This window comes from Trachemys scripta, chromosome 1, assembly GCF_013100865.1.
Source record: "Trachemys scripta elegans isolate TJP31775 chromosome 1, CAS_Tse_1.0, whole genome shotgun sequence".
Taxonomy (NCBI): domain Eukaryota; kingdom Metazoa; phylum Chordata; order Testudines; family Emydidae; genus Trachemys; species Trachemys scripta.
Window position 1 is genome coordinate 41,818,738 of NC_048298.1, and position 19,197 is coordinate 41,837,934.

The 19,197-nt window shown below is 45.1% G+C and overlaps 1 protein-coding gene across 5 annotated transcripts in view; it reads left to right on the forward strand.

Moving 5' to 3' along the window:
* Window positions 1–3,202: 3,202 nt before the first annotated feature.
* The window catches only part of AASS (aminoadipate-semialdehyde synthase), a 54,089-nt gene continuing 38,094 nt past the window's right edge, over window positions 3,203–19,197 (forward strand). For 2 of the 5 annotated variants that reach the window (XM_034768479.1, XM_034768513.1), the window contains exons 1-7: window positions 3,205–3,346; window positions 4,231–4,272; window positions 7,769–7,989; window positions 9,341–9,517; window positions 12,335–12,419; window positions 13,592–13,659; window positions 13,758–13,904. In XM_034768479.1, the coding sequence (XP_034624370.1) occupies window positions 7,777–7,989; window positions 9,341–9,517; window positions 12,335–12,419; window positions 13,592–13,659; window positions 13,758–13,904 (690 nt within the window). In that variant the 5' untranslated portion in view covers window positions 3,205–3,346; window positions 4,231–4,272; window positions 7,769–7,776. Of the gene's footprint in view, window positions 3,347–4,230; window positions 4,273–7,768; window positions 7,990–9,340; window positions 9,518–12,334; window positions 12,420–13,591; window positions 13,660–13,757; window positions 13,905–19,197 lie in introns of all 5 variants that reach the window. The other 3 variants (XM_034768488.1, XM_034768504.1, XM_034768495.1) reach the window with 3 other exon arrangements.

Genomic DNA, 19,197 nt, shown 5'->3' on the forward strand with positions numbered 1-19,197 from the left:
TAGGGCTTCCCAGCCCTGCCTTACTCTACGTCCCCAGTAAACAGACAGGCAGACTCTCTCCTGTCAGAGGGAGCCTGCTCAGCCCTGGCTACCCTGGCCTTCTTATAAGGCTGAGTGGCTCAGTTTGGGGCGTGGCCCCAGCTGCAGCCACTTCCCCATTCAGCCAGGGTTTTGCCCCTTTACACAGCCCCAGCCCTCTGCAGGGCTTTTCCAACCCTTTCAGTGCTGGAGCGGGCGTTCACCCTGCTACACCCCCTCAACCACTTGATGCCCTAGGTGACTGCCTAGTTTGCCTAGTGGTTGCACCGGCCCTGGTGGGAAATCTTGCTTGTATTCCATCATGAGCCTTTCTGCAAACCAGGTCTGAATTTTGAGTTTATAACAAAACCCGAAACCAGGGAGATTTCAGTTGGCGTCAGATTTTATTGCTGAAGTTCTGTACAGCTCTTGTAACAATAAAGAAATAGGCTGGTTTGAAGATTCTGTTTCTAACCTATTAAGTCTAATTAATGCATTTAAACACCTTTTGGGATAGAAAATCAATTGGGAAAAGTTGGGCATAAGCAAACATGCTTATAAGGGAATCTATGATCGTTGGAATTCTAGATGGCAACCCAAACTTATGAAATATTTAGGGATAACTCATCCCCAGAGAGATAGAAAATCTGGTCAAAATTAATCTAGAGTCCATCTTCCCCAGGAAATGAGAGAATCCTAACCCCTTAGTCACTATTCCTCAGTTTTATTTTAGGAAAATGAAGAAAAATGTTAAAATATTTCTCTGGGGTGGGTGTGAGGCCAATCCTGACTTTTTGTAAATGGCAACCCCCAATCACACACAATTTCCATTCCCCGCTGGGAGCGGTGGGAGGGGGAAGCTTCCCAGGGCTTCCTGCTCCAGGAAAGCAGGATCTGGCTGGCCTGGCTTCTGCCTCCTCTCCCACTCCCTGCAAGGAGAGAGGCCGCCTTGTCAATTTCAGGGCTCCATGCTGGGAGGGAGGGAGTGACCCTGGCATCTCACCCCAGCTGGGAGCAGGGACCAGCCACAGAGGCTTCTCGCCCTTGCTGGGAGGAGCGAGGGGGGGTGGAGGGGAGAGGTGTGTCCAGCTGCCCAAGCTCTTCAGGGGAGTGGGGGGCAGCTGAAATCCAGCTGCCCAGCTTTCTTGTCAATTTCACAGTTCCTGCCGTGAAATTGACAAGACAACCAACAGCCATTGTAAGTAACAGTTTCTACTCTTGCATCTGAAGAAGTGAGGTTCTTACCCACGAAAGCTTATGCTCCCAATACTTATGTTAGTCTCAAAGGTGCCACAGGACCCTCTGTTGCTTTTTACAGTTTCTACACAGAAACTGTGTCACGCTAACTACATCGACATAAGCCCTGTACTTCTTGTTGAGATGAGGTTATTTATGTTGGTGTAGTAGGCCATTTACATTGGCGGGAGCAAGACTGTAATGTAGACACTGACATAATTAGTTCAATATAAGCTGCCTCATGTTGACCTAACTGTGTAGTGTGGACCAGGCCTTAGTCTTTAATAGGGTATGGTTACCCTTAGAATTCTACAGTGGCAAAGCTGCAGTGGTTCAGTGTAGTTCTCCCATCACTGTAGGTAATTCATCTCCCCAAGAGGAGGTAGTTAAGTTGATGGAAGAATTCTTTTGTTCACCTAGGGTTGTCTACACCAGGGGTTAGGCTGGCAGAGATATGTCTCTCTGGATTTTTCATGCCCTGGAGAAATGTATCTATGGCCTTGTCTACAGTACGTTACGTGAATAGTGTAACTCAAATCGACGTAGCTTAGATTTACTTCCTGCAGGGTCCACACTATGCAATGTCGAAGGGAGATGCTCTCCCATCAACTCCCCCTACTCTTCTCGATTCAGTGGAATACAGGAGTCGATGGGAGAGCGATCTGTGGTCGATTTAGTGGGTCTTCCCTAGAGCCGCTAAATCAGGGGTCGGCAACCTTTCAGCAGTGGTGTGCCGAGTCTTCATTTATTCACTCTAATTTAAGGTTTCGCGTGCCAGTAATACATTTTAACGTTTTTTAGAAGGTCTCTCTCTGTCTATATTAGATAACTAAACTATTGTCGTATGTAAAGTAAACAAGGTTTTCAAAATGTTTAAGAAGCTTCATTTAAAATTAAATTAAAATGCTGATCTTACACCGCTGGCCTGCTCAGTCCGCTGCTGGCCTAGGGTTCCACTCACCTAGGCTGGCAGCAGGCTGAGTGGGACTGGCGGCCGGGAGCCCGGCTGGCAAGGGGCCGGCAGCCAGAACCCCAGACCAGCAGCAGGTTGTGCGGGGCTGGCGGCCGGGACCCCGGACCGGTAGCGGGCTGAGCAGCTCAGCCCGCTGCTGCTCAGCCCACTGCCGGTCTGGGCTCCCGGCCCAGCCCTGCCCACATACAGTGGGTACCTACCTTTTCCCTGGTTCTGTCACTGTTAAAAATTTACACCTTAGGTAGGCCTGTGTATTTGTATATAAACACTTATCTGGAATCCAGCTGTGTGTGGTTTCCCCCTATTACTAATGTTGAGTAGAGAGCAAAGATAGTGTACAGCCATTCCTTATTTTAGTGGGTGGGGAAAGGGGGAAATTAGAGCACCCTGAGTCACTTGTCATTGAGGAGGAGGGGGTTACACAAGGATTTTGTCAGCTGGGGTGGGGCTGGTATGCTTTTCAGAGGCAGGGGGAGGTTGATCCTTCGATGTCCTATCTGCCTTGCCCACATGCCCATCCCTCATTACCGTACAAGTTATGTTAAAAATACAATGTTGACACCCATTTTATTAATGTGTTTCTTGTCTCCCAAATCCCCACCGTGTTTTCCGTCGTAGTCCAGATGTCCCTGAGCCATATCGGGGAAGGGCGGCTCCGCTCTCTCAGCCATCCCGCGGACTATCATGTATGGCGGATCCCAGCAGCATTGCGGGCTGTGCAGTCGGCTCCCTGCTGCTGCTAGCCCATTGGCCGTCCGTGTGTAGGAGCATTCCCGTGCCCTTGTGCAAGTCCCCCTGGAGAGCCAAGGCCCCGGGGCGGGACATTCTGGGAAATCTCCCCCACCCAAGCAGGAGCACACACATAAGGGAGGCGGGCTGGGGGTGTGTATGGGAGGGACGAAACGTCACCAATGACGTTACTCCTGAAGCCCTTTTGCGATTGGCGGAAAGGAAAGGTTGTACCTCGAAGGTCACACTCGATTGGCTGCCGCCGGGGGGCGGCATCCCTTAGTTCCCCAAAATTCTGTTAATAGCCTGGCTGGGCAGCTGTTCGCTTACTTTGCGCAATCCCAGAGCTACGGCTCCGTTCTCCCCGTGTAAACTCCGCTCCGCTGGCAGGTAGGTGCCGCGCGTGGTGAGGGGCGGGAGCTGGGCTCTGCATGTCCTGGGGTGGGGGTCTTGCGGCGGCAGCAGCAGGCGGCGGAGCCTTTCCTCCGGGGCCTACCCTCCCGGGCGCTTCCAGGTCGCGCGTGGCAGCTGTTCCTGCTGAGTGTGGGCTGGACCTTGGAGGCTGCTGCGCCCCGGGCAGGCGGCGGGGCTCCCTGGGTCAGGGCGGGACGGGGGCTGGGCTGCAAGTCGCCCCCCGGGAGGGTTCCTTGCCAGCAGCTTCTCGCTTTCTGGGAATGTCTCTCTCTGTCTCCGAGCCTGGCCGGTGCCGTCCCGCCGTGGTGGGTCGGGCAGATCAGCCTGGCTTTCAGCTCCCTTCCCGCTCCTTGCCACAGCTGGACTCCTGAGGACAAATTTGCATCTTCCTTTCTGGCGACAAAGTAGCCACGTTTGTCCTCGGTGGTGACCCCTGCAGCGAGCCTGAATTTTCCAGCTCGCGAGGCCTTTTCTGGCTAGTAACTTAAACTGACAGGGAGAAATCCATCCGAGAGAAAACTGCGAAGAAAGTTAAATGCTCTTTTTAGCTGCATCTCTAGATCAGGGGTTACCTGCCGCCCCCTTCTAACCTGGGGGAAACACGTTTGGATCACATCATACGTCTGTTAGGAAGGAACTGTTCATGACCTCTGGCAAAGGTGTATGTGACTCTGAAAGTCACCATTGATTTAAAATATTCCCTCGGGGGGAGGGATATAAAACCCATCGGTCTGCTATTGCTCCAAGTAACAATTAAGATAAGTATAACTGAAGGAGATTGTGGGGAAAATATTTTTCTATATCTTCACTTTGCACTGGGTACCTGGCAAAGATAAGAATTCTTATCTTTTTTGTTAAAGATGCAGCTGGAAGAACAGAAATTGGCAGTAGGATTCAGGCAGGTATTGATAAATGATATTGTTTAATTTCAAAACTAAATGCTTTAAATAATCATTTAAAAAAATTAAAAAATCATGCCAACTTCATCAGTTTGTGGCACTAAAACTACCATTAGAAGCATAACCATATATTCAGTATGCTTTTAAAGAGTTGCTGTCAACTTAAAAATATGTTGTAAATGTACTATCTTTTTAATTAATGCTGCTAAGATATTATAAGTATAAGATTTTTTTTTTAAAAATCCATATTTTGCCAATCTTTGTCTTGTACATCTTTCAGCAAGGCCAGTGAATTCAATTTCACTCTGACTTACTTTAGCAGTGTTTGGATTTCCAAGGCTCCTGGGAATGTTTGTTTAAAAGCACATATTTTTATTGGAACTCAAAAAAAAGTTTCCACAGTGTTTGCTTTTGGTCTGAGGTTTTAGAAAACCTTGTTTTCAGGCCAAATTTAAGGTGAAAGTGTCCCTTTAATAGACCAAATGTGAAAAAAACAAAGCACTGTTTGTGACGTGCAGTCTATATGGTTTTATAAAAACATGGTAAGTGAATATAATGTAACTGGGATATGCTTCATGCAAAAGTTCTCTTGTAAGGTATCATTACAAAGCTTATAATCTACTGAGCGTGATCATCAGATTTGTAGAAATGTACCACTCTTGTATCTAAAACTAGAAATATAAAATATAACTCTGAGGGCCTATTATAATTATGTAAAGTGTGGGCCATTAATGATGGTTTGGAATCTTGATGACTCCCATTGTCTGCAGATGGCTGTGTTTACCTTTGAGTCTTCCTGTATGTGTGTGTGCTGGCAAGTGCGTAATGAAGTCTTGCAGTGACATGTGATCATGTCACCTGAACTGGAATCTATCACCTGGTGCTTTTCCAGTGAGGGGGGGTGGAAACCCAGAGGGACAAAGGGTTCCTGCCTTATGCAAAAGATATATAAAGGGGTGGGAGAGAACAAAGGAGAGAGAGGAGCCATCATGAAGAATCCCCTAGCTATCACCTGAGCTGCAACAAGAGCTGTACCAGGGAAAAGAATTGTGCCCAGGCCTGGAAGGTGTCCAGTCTGAGAAAAAACTTACTGAAGCATCTCTGAGGGTGAGATTATCTGTATTCAGTTTGATTAGGCATAGATTTGTGCATTTTATTTTATTTTGCTGGGTGACTTACTTGGTTCTGTCTGTTACTACTTGGAACCACTTAAATCCTACTGTCTGTATTTAATAAAATCACTTTTTATTTAGTAATTTACTCAGAGTATGTATTAATACCTGGGGGAGCAAACAACTGTGCATATCTCTCTATCAGTGTTATAGAGGGCGAACAATTTGAGTTTGCCCTGCATAAGCTTTATGCAGTGTAAAATGGATTTATCTGGGTTTAGACCCCATTGGGAGTTGGGCATCTGAGTGCTAGAGACAAGCACACTTCTGTGAGCTGTTTTCAGGTAAACTTGCAGCTTTGGGGCAAGTGATTCAGACCCTGGGTCCATGTTGGAGCAGATGGGAGTGTCTGGCTCAGCAAGACAGGGTGCTGGAGTCCTGAGCTGGCAGGGAAAACAGGAGCAGGGGTAGTCTTTTGCACATCAGGTGGCAGCTCCCAAGGGGGTTTCTGTGATCCAACCCGTCACATTGTTACAAACAGGAAAGAAGATATGATCCCTAGCTCAGAAATTTGCATGCTCACTCTTCTCTCCCCTCCCCACTCAAACAAGCCCAAAAAAAAAAAAAAAAACCCTATCCCCACGTGACCCATAATCAGCCAGTTAGTTTCTTGTACAAGTGGGTCTTCAGCAGGAAGGATCCTGTGCTTGCAGGCATTCTACTCATAGGAAGGTGCTATGTAAGTGAGAACTAAAAGATCATTACACTTTTCATTTCGAAGTAGCTTTCTCTGGTACTGTAAGATGCTCACTATGTATTTCTCTCTATAGCCCTGATCTTGCAAAGATTTACAGGTTTCAGAGTAGCAGCCGTGTTAGTCTGTATCCGCAAAAAGAACAAGAGTACTTGTGGCACCTTAGACTAACAAATTTATTAGAGCATAAGCTTTCGTGGACTGCAGCCCACTTCTTCAGATGCATATAGAGTGGAACATATATTGAGGAGATATATATACACACATACAGAGAGCAGGAACAGGTGGGAGTTCTCTTACCAACTCTGAGAGGCCAATTAATTAAGAGAAAAAAAGCTTTTGAAGTGATAATCAAGCTAGCCGAGTACAGACAGTGTGATAAGAAGTGTGAGAGTACTTACAAGGGGAGATAGAGTCAACGTTTGTAATGGCTCAGCCATTCCCAGTCCTTGTTCAAACCGGAGTTGATTGTGTCTAGTTTGCATATCAATTCTAGCTCTGCAGTCTCTCTTTGGAGTCTGTTTTTGAAGTTTTTCTGTTGTAATATAGCCACCCGCAGGTCTGTCACTGAATGGCCAGACAGGTTAAAGTGTTCTCCCACTGGTTTTTGAGTATTATGATTCCTGATGTCAGATTTGTGTCCATTAATTCTTTTGCGTAGAGACTGTCCGGTTTGGCCAATGTATATGGCAGAGGGTTTACAGAAGATTTACAACACTCCTAACTTGAAGTCCATGAGCAGTCCCACTGAGTTTAAAGGGCCTTTGTTTGCTTAAATATGTGCATAGGTCTTTGCAAAACTGGGGTCTAAGAGCTAGATTTTCAAAAGATGTTTAAATGCAGATAGGCATCTAGACCCAGATCCTCAAAGGTATCCAAGTATCTAAGCATCTAAGAGGATCTTAGTGGGGTTTTCAAAAGTACCTAAGCACCTAACTTAAGTTGATTTAAATTTAAATAGGGGTTGGGTGCCTAGGCATGCTTATGTAAATACCTTTAAAGAGCTGGCCCAAGGCCATTTGTCCTTGGTCATGTAGCACCTTTAACTGTACTTTATTGCTTTTTTTGAGTTAGTCTCTTTTGTTATCACTACACCAAGTGATAAGAAAGATACTTATAAGATTTATAGGGTGGGAGGTTGATACATTTTTTGACTCTTGCACAGTCATACTGGTGACTCAGTCTAATTGGCATTTTTGCTTAAGCCTCCAGCACGGATCACAAGTACAGTAACTGGAATTAAAAACAATATACCTTGCACATGAGTAAAAACTTTTTGATACAGCAATACTGGTGGTTTGATTTTGTGAAGTAACCCAGCCAAAGCGAAGAGAAAACAAGACTTTGTAATGTTCTCTTACTGTTTCAGTTGTGGTTTACCTTAGAGAACTTACATTTGGTAATGAAAGTAAATTCAGGTTTCTCTTGCACAGGACATCTGGGAATATTAGTACTATTAATCAGAAAATTGTGATAATTATTGCTGCTGTTGTGATCATTGTAGTGATTAGTAGTTGAGTATGTTTTACAACAGATTTCTAAAGAGACCCAAACGTTTTGCACAAACATAATGGCTTCTAAGCATCTTTGCCAGCATGGTATCGTTTAACTACTTTGTCTTTGCTGCCATCAGGTTTTATCATGCTACGAACATTCAGAGACACAACTGGCAAGTTTGGGGTCCACCTTTTAAAGTGCCGTCGCCATCATAAACCTGTACTGGCAATCAGGAGGGAAGATGTTAGTGTTTGGGAAAGAAGAGCACCTCTAGCACCAAAGCATGTTAAAGAGCTAACAAATCTGGGATACAAAGTCTTAGTACAACCATCAAACCGGAGAGCCATCCATGAAAAGGTAAGTTCTGCTGTGGTTCCTATTTAGGTGAACAAAATGTAACATTGGTTTATTTAATTATGGTATTACAGCTTTAACGGATCTAAAGGCTGTACATAATAGCGAACATATGTTATTAGCTACTCTGTTATGTATTACAAAAGGGGGTCATTCTTTCCCACTGACTAAAGCAATGGGAATCATTGGCTAGATCTGTAAGGCAATATTGATACCTATTCATTGTTCTTTGTTTTTTAGGTCTGTCTTGCCCACCCCCAGCCTCCCTGCCTTCTATTGTCTAAATTCTCAATAATTCTTCGCATAGAAACTTTGGGGGTTTTATGTAATTCCTGATGTCCTATGTAACTGTTTTTGTCTTTTTCCTTGCTGCCTGAATTCAGGCAGCATATTTCCGCTGATGTTATGTGTAATTGTGACAGAGAAAAGGTGTGGCTTTTCCCGCAATCCTGTTAATTCATCTGAGTTAAGTTGAAATGATTGCAAAGCCCTGTTAAGATGCAGGCCACCATGTTTGAAGTTTGCTAGCTGGCCGTCTTGTAGTCACGCTAGACTGACTCTTAATGAGACATTTGTATTAAGCTAAAGCAATTGTGACACATACCCTTTTTACTTATCGAGTCAGAGTCTGAGAGTGGGAGGAATATAGTTGAAGGCGAAAAAAACCAAAATACAACCTACTGTCCAGGCTTCAAGGATTTGTACTTTAACCAGGTGTTTTTAAGTAACAGCCACATTTACACCAAAGATAACTTACTTTGTGTAAGTCTATTGATTTTTTTTGCTATGCTAATATTCAGCCTGGTCCTGCTGTCATTTTGAAATCAGTGGGAGTCTTGCCATCAACCTCAGTCCAAGCAGCATGATAGTATGGTTGAGTGGGTAAGGCACAGAGGTAGGAGCAGAAGCCCTAGCTTTTGTAACCCACTGTATGACCATGAACAAACCACCCAATTTCTGTGTCTTAGTTGCTCCATCTTAGAATGGGGATTGAGATGCTTTACCCACTTTTGAAGGAATGAAAACTTCTACAACCTATTTATTACTAGTAATAAGATGGGCTGAATTCTGCCCCAGGTTCAATCCTATGCTATCCCAATGAAATAATCCTTCATGTCATGTGTGATATTCTATTGTTTAACAGCACGCTTAATCAAGATTAATTTGTTTAATTGCTTGACCGCAGCCCTAATACAAATCCAAGCTCTTAAACTCTTAAATAAGTTTGTTTAGTAACAGGCCTTAACTTGTTTCTGTATCTTTCTGCTTCATAAGTTCTTTTAAGATGGCTTTTTTTTTTTTTTTTTTTGCATTAATATCAAAGAATAAAAGTTTCTTAATGCTCTGTTTACAGGAATATATAAAAGCAGGTGGCATTATTCAAGAAGATATTTCTGAGGCATCTCTAATTGTGGGAGTGAAGAGACCTCCAGAGGATAAATTAATTCCTAAGAAGAATTATGCATTCTTCTCTCACACTATTAAAGCCCAAGAGGCAAACATGTCTCTACTGGATGAAATTCTAAGAAAGGTAAATATTGTAGTAAGAAAGATCAATGACTGTTACCATAAGGTAAAAAACAGGATTAAGCATACAGTGCATTGGAAAGTAACCTAAGTATTCCTAGATATTTGAGCTTGCTTTTCATGATACAATAATAGAAAGTCTGTACTCTCAACAGTTATTTTAAGAGATGCATTTAATTTTTTAAACTGTTTATTTTGATTCTCCTAAGATATAATATGGAAATAGTCAAGAGAGTATTGTATATCCAAATACCAGCTATAGGGTATCTACCACACATCACTTAGCTATGGGTTAGAACACATTGCTGCATCGCAGCATTTATATTCTAAGCTTCTATTTTTATTCCTGAGGGAAATAAATTTTTTCCCCACAATATTTTAAAATTCTGCAAATTTTATTGGTCAATAAACAAATGTGGCGGCTCTAGCATGGCAGTGGGGGGCATAGGCCACTGGCTGCACGGAGATAGATCATCCTGCAGCCCCCCCTCCCCCCCAGACACAGACCCAGCAATGAGGCTATACCTGACCCTGACACAGCACAAGGGCTGAAACCTCCCAGGCCCTGCCCCTCCATGCCAGGTGCAGGAGGTGTGGGCAGGCAGGCTCAGCCCAGCAGGATCTAAGTGTGGAGGATCCAGATGTGAGGTGAGAGGGGATCTGTGTGCAGCAATCTGGGTGTGGGTGGCTCAGTGGGGGTCCAGATGCAGGGAGTTCTGGATGAACAGGGGCTTGTTGGGGGCTTCTGGGTACAGGGCCATGGAACTTTGCAGGGGGCTTCAAGTGAAGGTGGTTGGGGCTCAGCGGGGGGGGGGGGGGGGCGAGATGCAGGGGATTGGGGCTCAGTGGGGGAAGTTCTGGGTTTGGGGCTTATGGATGCAGNAGATGCAGGGGATTGGGGCTCAGTGGGGGAAGTTCTGGGTTTGGGGCTTATGGATGCAGGGGGGGTCTGGGGGGTCCAGATGTGTGGGGTTGGGCAGACGGGGGAGCAGCTTCCCAAACAGTGATCTCTTCCCCTGTGGCTGAGGAACAATGGGGGTGGAAAGCGGGGTGTGTGTGTGTCTTCCTGCAGCTGGGGGAGGTTTCTGGCCCTGGCCACTCCTTTCAGGGGAAGAGGAAGTCCTGGCCTGCAGCCCAGCTGGGACTAGCAGCTGAATCCAGCACAGGGTATGAGCCACCAGTCAGGGCATCCTTAGCATCTCTCTCTCTCTCCCTTCCTCCCCCCCCCCCCCAATTGTGCAGTTATTTACCTCTCTGCCAGCTGCTCTGGGCACCCTGAACGATGCACCTGCACTGCTGGGGTGGGGGTGCATGACTGCTCGTGCAGCTTCCCTTTGCCTCCCCATCAGAAAGTCATTTTTCTGTGCGGGAGCAAAGAAATCTGCGGGGGACATGAATTCTGCATGCATGTAGTGATGCAGAATTCCCCCAGAAGTATATTTTGATATTTATAACTGGGCTTTAAACATTCAAATCTAGGCTGAAATTGCCATTCCTGGCCTCAGTCAAGGACTTAATTATCCCTCTTTACTTGTTATTTATATGATGCAAAGTGCTCAACTTGAAACTGATAGTCTTGGCCAGGGGTTCTCAAATTGGGAATTGGGACTCCTTGGGGGATCAAGAGGTTATTACATGGGGGGGTCGCAAGCTGTCAGCCCCCACCCCAAACCCTACTTTGTCTCCAGCATTTATAATGGTGTTAAATATATAAAAAAGTGTTCTTAGTTTATAAGGGGGGTTGCACTCAGAAGCTTGCTATGTGAAAGGGGTCACCAGTACAAAAGTTTGAGAGCCACTGGTCTTGGCTCTAATACACTTTGAAAAGCTGATTAAGTGCTGTATGTGCTTGCCTAAGAGACATTCTCTCATGGTTTAAAGAATAAGGGACCTTTCTTGCCAGAGTAAATTGTGAGGAGAAAAAAAGATTGAAGTCAGCGTGGCTGTACTGGTCTATATGATATTGATATCAAGTCTAAAGGGTCTGGTGTGCAGTCCTTATGTGGCTAACTGTTCCAAAGAAGCTAATTCTGCCTGATTAGGAACTGCAAAATTTGTCTCTTTGCATTTTTCATAACACTGGGTAAAATCCTGGCCTCATGGAAGTTTTGCCACTTATTTCACTGGGACCAGGATTTTATCCTCTGTTCAGTATATTGATTTGAGCAAATAGTTGTCCCCGAGAACAGAGGTCCTCTGTCTACAAAGAGCATGGACAATAAAAGTAAGTGTCTCCAACAAGCCACAATCTTGATCTTCCAACTTTGTTTGGGGAGAGGATACGTGGATACTGGAATCTGATGTAACTTTTACTCTAGTCTCACTTCTGAGATTGCCAATGAATGTCTTATTTGTGAGGTGGCAAATGGCCCATTGGGACTGAATCGCCCTGTTATTTGGTCAGGATGCTGTTTGTGGGCTCCGACTCTGGGTCAGAGCATCATCTGGTGTCAGTCAGTGTAGCTCTGTTGCTGAACTGCTGATTTACACTAGATGAAGATCTTCCTCTCTAGGTTCCTCGAAGATGGTCGTTTCGTTCCAATGATCTGCTGATTGCAGTGCTAACATTTTATTTCTTCACTTAAAAACATTATGGAGACTCTGGTTATAAACCAAGCAAGCCAAAGTCAACCTGTTCTTAAAAAAACTATTTTTTCCCTATAGTTGAAAACTCAGTCCTGTGCATCTGCCTGTCTCATGCACAAAACGTGACAGACGTGCATGTAAAAGCAGTTCCCATGAAAGCAGTACATCCTTTATTTTGCTGTTTAAAATCAAACTTTTAGTGAAAACATAAAAGCAACTTTTTATGTATTTTCAGGAAATTCGATTGATTGACTATGAGAAAATGGTTGATCACAGAGGACTACGAGTGGTAGCCTTTGGACAGTGGGCTGGTGTAGCAGGTATAGTGCACTATACAATAAGTAGGCCTAGAACTAATAATGCTCCACCAACATCAGCACCTTTTCAGTTTACATTAACTTCCTGAGAATCCAGGCCTGTGGTGCTTTTTGTAGCTGCTGTGCAGCTCCTGACAATCTTTTTCTAGCCTGTTGCTAATTCCTGGCACACAGGATAGTCAACGTCCTGAGGATTCTCCCCAACTCCATTATTTTACTTCCTATAAAGTCCCATCTATCAAGGGCCGATACTACCATTAAAGCAAACTAGGCGGTTGCCTAGGATGCCAAGATTTGGGGGCGCTAAAAAGTGGTGCCCCCAAATCTTTTTTTACAGCGTTCCTACGCCCCCTCCCCGAGCGCGCCGTCGCCGCTGCGCTTCTCCCGCCTCCCAGGCTTGCAGCACCAATCAGCTGTTTGGCGCTGCAAGTCTGGGAGAGGAGGAGAATTAGAGTGGGGGTGGCGTGCTCGGGGAGGAGGCGGAGCAGAGGTGAGCTGGGGTGGGGAGCTGCCACACGGCTCCCTGGTGGGGGAGCTGCCACGGGGATGGGGGGCGCCTCAGGGCGGGGGGGAGCACGCAAGGTGGAAGTTTCCCCTAGGGCGCGGAACTTTCTTGCACCGGCCCTGCATCTATCTATACAGAACCAGTATTTCTCTTGCCAGGAGAGTAGATACTCAACCTCACTGGAAGGAGAATCAGTGACCCTAGACCTACAGAATGTGTGCTCTAGAAAGAAATGTCTATCACCTTCCCTGTGAGGCAAAGTGCATGGTGAAGTTACAACACATGCTAATCAGCCCTCTTTTTGTGACATGGTCCTGATAGCTTTGTATTACAGTGAAAAAACAATAAATACTTTATCTCCAAAAAGCTCACTACTCTTCAGTGGAATTTAGTGGTGTGGGCTTGTCTCTCTTCCCTCCTCCTCCACTCCCAACATGGTGGTCTCTCTCTCTCTCTCTCTCTCTCTCTCTCTCAAAAAAAAAACAAAAACCAAACAAACAAAAAAACTCCAAAACATTGGCATGTTTGAAGGATGCCAAATGGAGGACTGAGATCCAAGTCTGCTACTGAACCTGTGTTTTATCTTGAGTCCAGGAAGATCTTAGGTATCAGTCACTGTAGATCCTGTATGTCCATTCTTAATTATATTAACTGTATAATTCTGAAATAGGAATGATCAATATTTTACATGGAATGGGATTACGATTTCTTGCCCTAGGACATCACACTCCTTTCATGGTAAGATTTTTACATAATATCACTTAAACATTTTAGTAAAAAGAAATATCATTGGATCTGGACAAACATTGACGAGAACCCTTTGTGTCTGGTTTCAGCACATTGGTATGGCTCATAACTACAGGAACAGCAGCCAGGCTGTGCAGGCAGTGCGGGATGCTGGCTATGAAATCTCTCTGGGTTTGATGCCAAAGTCGATTGGACCCTTAACATTTGTGTTTACAGGCACTGGTAATGTTTCTAAGGTAAGAAGTCCTTCCCCCACCAATGCAATTCTCATTTTTGATGTATCTTTTTACCCAAGTCCTATTTCTGCATCTTGTAGACTCACTGTACACAGTTTTATGATAGAATTAATTTGCACAGTACTCTTGCTTCTAGGTTTTTTTTGCCACGATGTGGTACGAATTCCTAGTTACCCTAGACTTGTGCCTGTAGAGGAGCTATGATACTGATTACTAGTCATGAATCATAAAAACGAGGATGCACTGTCAATGAAAGCCGCTCTTCACCCCCTTAAATGCTATAGAATGGATAAGGATGACTATGGGAGAGGATTTCTGTTTGCTTTATCTGTCTGTATACATTATTCCTCAAAGAAGGTTAGTCTTCTGCATTATTTATGTGGTGTAAGACTTGATGTTGGTCTCTACCTAAAGGATGGATGGTTGATCCAATGGATGGGTTACTCTCCACTACCCCTGAGATGCAGTCATCTGCAGAAGCTCTCTGCCTTTTTGGGCTTGGTGGTTGCAGGGTGCAGTCTCCATTACATTCACACACCCCTTTAGCATACATCCTTAGGCAAGAGACTACTAGCCTGCTGTTGGCTGCAGTGAGCGACTGATGTGGAACATGGTTGATGGTCTGTCAGGAGAAGCCAATGAAGATGTGCTAAAGTGAAATGTCAGGCCAGAATCAGCGGTGAAACTCTTTTTTGGGGTCAACCAAGCCTCAGAGGCACCATAATCCTGCAGGCAATTCTCCATGAAACCCAGGAAGAGCCAGAGGGGAATATCCGTTGTTCCACCTGCCATAGGAAGAAGTGTCAAAAGAACAGCTGCTGCCATTCAGGAAAAAGAGGAGGCTCTGGAAGAGGATTAGATGCTGACAACATGTGTCCCTAGAGCAGACTCTTTTCCAATCACCTGCTACTCCCCTGGTTCACGAACCAGCACAGGCCCTTCCTAGCTGCATGCCGTCTTGGTCTTGGTCGTCTTCTCCCCCAATCCAGAAAGGCTTTGATACCTGCACCTCTTCCCAGCTGAACCTAGATGCAGTCTAAGGTATTTCTCTCCATCTCCCCCCCTCCCCCCCCATCATTGTCTGGAAGCTGTGGGTATTCATGCACAGAAGAGAATCCTCTGCTGGTTAGATACTCCTGGGAGAATTTTGCACCACTGTGCATGCACAGAATTCATGTCCTCTGCAGATTTTTTTGCTTCCCCACAGAAAAAGGACTTTCTGATGGAAGCAAAGGGAAGCTGCAAGAGCAGTCACGCACCACTCCCTAGCTGCGCAGGTACATCATTTCAGGCACCCAGAGCAGCCAGCGGAGAGGCAAATCACCGCAGGTCTGGGGATACCCCTGCCAGTGGCTCCTACCCTGAGCCAGGATCAGTTGCTAGTCTTGTCTGGATTGGAGGCAGGAGAGGATGGGACATCCTCTTCCCCTGCAAGGAGTGGCTGGGGCTGTCAGACCCACCCCTAGAAACCTCCCCAGCTGCAGGAAGCTCAGCATCCTCCTCAGCTGCAGGGGGAGGGGGTCACTGTATGGGGAGCTGCTCCCCCATTCACCCAACCCCCGTGCATCCGGACCTCCCATACCCAGATACCTCTGCCAAGCCTCACCCATAACCCCCCTGAACTCCACCCCATTGAACCTCAACCCCCTGCATCTGGAGCCCCCTGCACACAGATACCCCCACCCCTGAACCCAGACCACCCCACCACTGAGCTCCCTGTACTCAAACCCCCACCCTGATGAGCCCCACCCCCTGCACCTCTCTGAGCCCCCACATCCAGACCTCCAGGCTACTGACCCCAGTGAGCTGCATTGAGACCTCTCCACTGAGTCCCAACCACTTTCACCTGGAAGCCCCTGCAGGGTCCCATTGCCCCTGCACCTGGAAACCCCGCAGTGAGCCTCTGTGCATCCAGATCCCCCTATACCTGTACCCCCCTCCACTGAGCTGCCTGTATCAAGATTGTCCTACACAGAATCCTCTCACCCCACACCTGGATCCCCCCCACACTGAGCCCCTCCACACTTGAATCCTGTCTGGTTGAGCCTGCCTGCCCCACACCTGGTGTGCCTGGTGCAGAGGGGCAGGGCCTCAGGGTGTTTCTGGGACAGGCCCAGGCCTTGTGCTGTGTCAAGGTGAGGTGCAACCTCACCACTGAGTTTGTGCCCTCAGGGTGGGGAGCCTGCAGGGTGATCTCCCACCTTCATGCAGCCAGTGGCCTGTGCTCCCCACTACCATGCTGGAGCCTATGCATTTATTTATTGACAAATAAAACTTGCAGAATTTTGAAATATTATGATGAGAATTTTTAATATTTGGTGCAGAATGCCCTCAGGAGTAGTTAGAGGAGCCATACTGATGCAATGGAGTTTTTGAGGTCTATGGGAGAGAGTGAGGTTTGGAGTGGGAGTAACAAGCCTATTGGCAAGGATCAAATTGAGATGTATGATCAGGGATCGAGTGTCCCAGAGGGAATTAGAGTGTGTGTACGTAGTAGTTTGTCAGTGGCTTTGGTCATAAACTTCAGACTATAACTTCACTGCAAGATCATACAGAGGAAACAGGTTTTGTTATGAAAATATCTCTGAATCAATGTCCATAATTTGATAAATGACTTTGACTCTTCTTTCCTCAGTTTAGCACTTTGGAAGTGCCACTTTAGGATAGGAAATTTGTCCCACCTGCCCTCCCCCCCCAATATAGCCAGACAAGGCTAAATCAAAAAGTGGAACCACTTGCTATGAAAACCACTGCAGAAGGGAGGAGTGTGTAATGTGTGGATCACAGTATGGCCCCATGCTGTGTTTTTGCTTTTGGGGAAACTCTCATAAATGTGGGCAAAAAGCATTTTGCAAGATGCTGCTCATCCAAAATGCAGGAACGTCAAATGCATTCAACTGAAGACAATCTGGCTGAGGAGTTTTACCTGCTGGGATCTAGCAAACCTGATGAGAGGGACTGGATACTGCCTATGAAAGTGAATGAAACAATTACTGCACTCAAATGAGACACAGGAGCTCAGGTTAATATTCAGTCTGAACAAAATTATGAGAGGCTGAAACTAAGACTTCAATTTTCTTTTTTTGGTCATAGTTTAGGTAACTGGTTATTCTGGAACAAATATACTATTGAAGGTGCATTGCTAGCATCAACTAGAAAAGCCTCACGTACAGGTTCTTGCTTGTTGTAGGGCCAAAGGAGATGACCCCAATTTTGTATTTTACAGAGGTAGCCACGGCTAAATCTGGTGAAATGGGTGCTTTCACTACATCATACTGAGCCTGACTATGAGGCACTCATTGGGGAATATCCTGATCGGTTTCAAGGGTTGTATTACTTGTATGGTGAACATACAATCCACGTGAACATACAATCCACATAAACAGTCAGGCGCGTCGCCCCCCAGTTGTCCAGCCTTTTAGAAAGGTGCCATTTGCATTCCATGATAAAACTCAGGGTTGAGCTCATGGGGATGGAAGCAATGCAAGCAATACAAAAAATTGAGGAGCCAATGGAAAGGGTGAGCTCCCTAGTCATTGTGGTGATAAATAATGGCCATCTGTGCATGTGCTTAGATCAGAGAGACCTCAATAAAGCTATAAAAAGACAATATTTCACTCTGCCAATCAGAGAAGATATTGTGGTTCAGTTTGCGAATGCACAATATTTCAGTAAACTGGATGCATTCTCAGCAATTTGGCAGCTAAAATTCACTGAAAAAAATCTCTCAACTATGCACATCTACTACCCAATTTGGAAGACAAATTCTTATGCTTACCCTTTGGCATAACTTCAGCACAAGAAGTGTGCCACAAAACCATGTGATCTGTGAACTTATTAATGGTGTTGACACTTCAATGAATGACATCATCTGGGGCTCAGCTAAAGAGAAACATGATTGTAGACTTTGGGAAGTCTTGGATGCAACTAGAGCTGCAAACTTGAAACTAAATAGGGAGAAATGTGTTTTAGAGGTTACAGAACTGACTTTTTTGCTGGAGATCTTTCCAACAAAGATGTAAAACCTGATAAGAGGACTATTTCAAGCCATTGAAATGATGCCATGTTCTCCATCAAAGAAAGATGTCCAATGTTTCCTGGGAATGGTTAATAATCTTGGAAAATTCATATCTAATCTATTTACAAAATCAGTGGCTTTGAGGAAACTCCTAGAAAATAAAAATGAATAGTCCTGTGGTACAGAACAGGAGGAATTGTTGGCAGGTTTGCAACAACAACTTATCCAAGAGCCAGTATTGAAGTTCTACTCACCAGGCAGGCCTCTTAAAACTTCAGCAGATGCGTCAGTCTGGGTTAGGTGCAGTTACTTTACAGAAGTATGAGGATTGTTGGCAACCAGTGGCATACACATTCAAAATAACTGACTGATGTGGAAATAAGACACACACACACATACTCTCTCTCTCTTTCTCTCTCTCTCTGAGTCTAAGCTTTTAAGAATACTGTTTCTCCTTGAGAGATTGAATCCGTATATTTATGGTCAGACAACGGCTGTTGAAATGGACTACAAGACCCTGATAGCATCTTTTGGCAAACCACTAAATGACTGTACCTTTTGGGTTCAAAGACTAATGATAAAGCTGCAAAAGTTTGATTTTTGGTTGTGACCTATGTGTCTGGTAAATTCATGTTTACTATAGATGCACTTTCTAGAATGATGACTGCCACTATGAAACCAAAGAAGACCTTTGAGATAAAGATGCAAAGCCTAGTTCTGATTGTAAAGTCCATTCCCATAGCTAACTAGAACCTGCAACAAATAAGAGGGCAAATGGAGAAAGATGAATCACTGGGGATCCTTGAAGTAATAATTAAAGGGTGGCCTGAAGAAATAAGCAGTTGCTATACAAGTATAAGACTTGGAACTGCAGACATGAATTTACAGTGATAGGGTGATTTTCAAGGGCAGCAACATTGTAATACCAATGAGCCTCCAGAAAGAAATGCTACAGAAGATCCATAAGGGACACTTAGGAATTGAGAAGTGCAAACAGTTAGCATGAGATGTACTGTAGTGGCCGTGGATCAATCACGACATTACTAATGCAGTAGGAAACTGCTTTTCATGCTTCAGTACAAGCCATGCCAGCGGGCAGAGCTGCTGAGATCTCACCCAGTTCCATAAAGGCCTTTAGGAGAATGTAAGCACTGATTTATTTACCTGGTAATTAAAGGGTTTTTTAAATATCACAGATTATTCTCTGATCCAGAAATTTGCACACTTCACAGTACTAATAGTGATAGCTGGCATGAAGGTAATCTTTTCCAGATG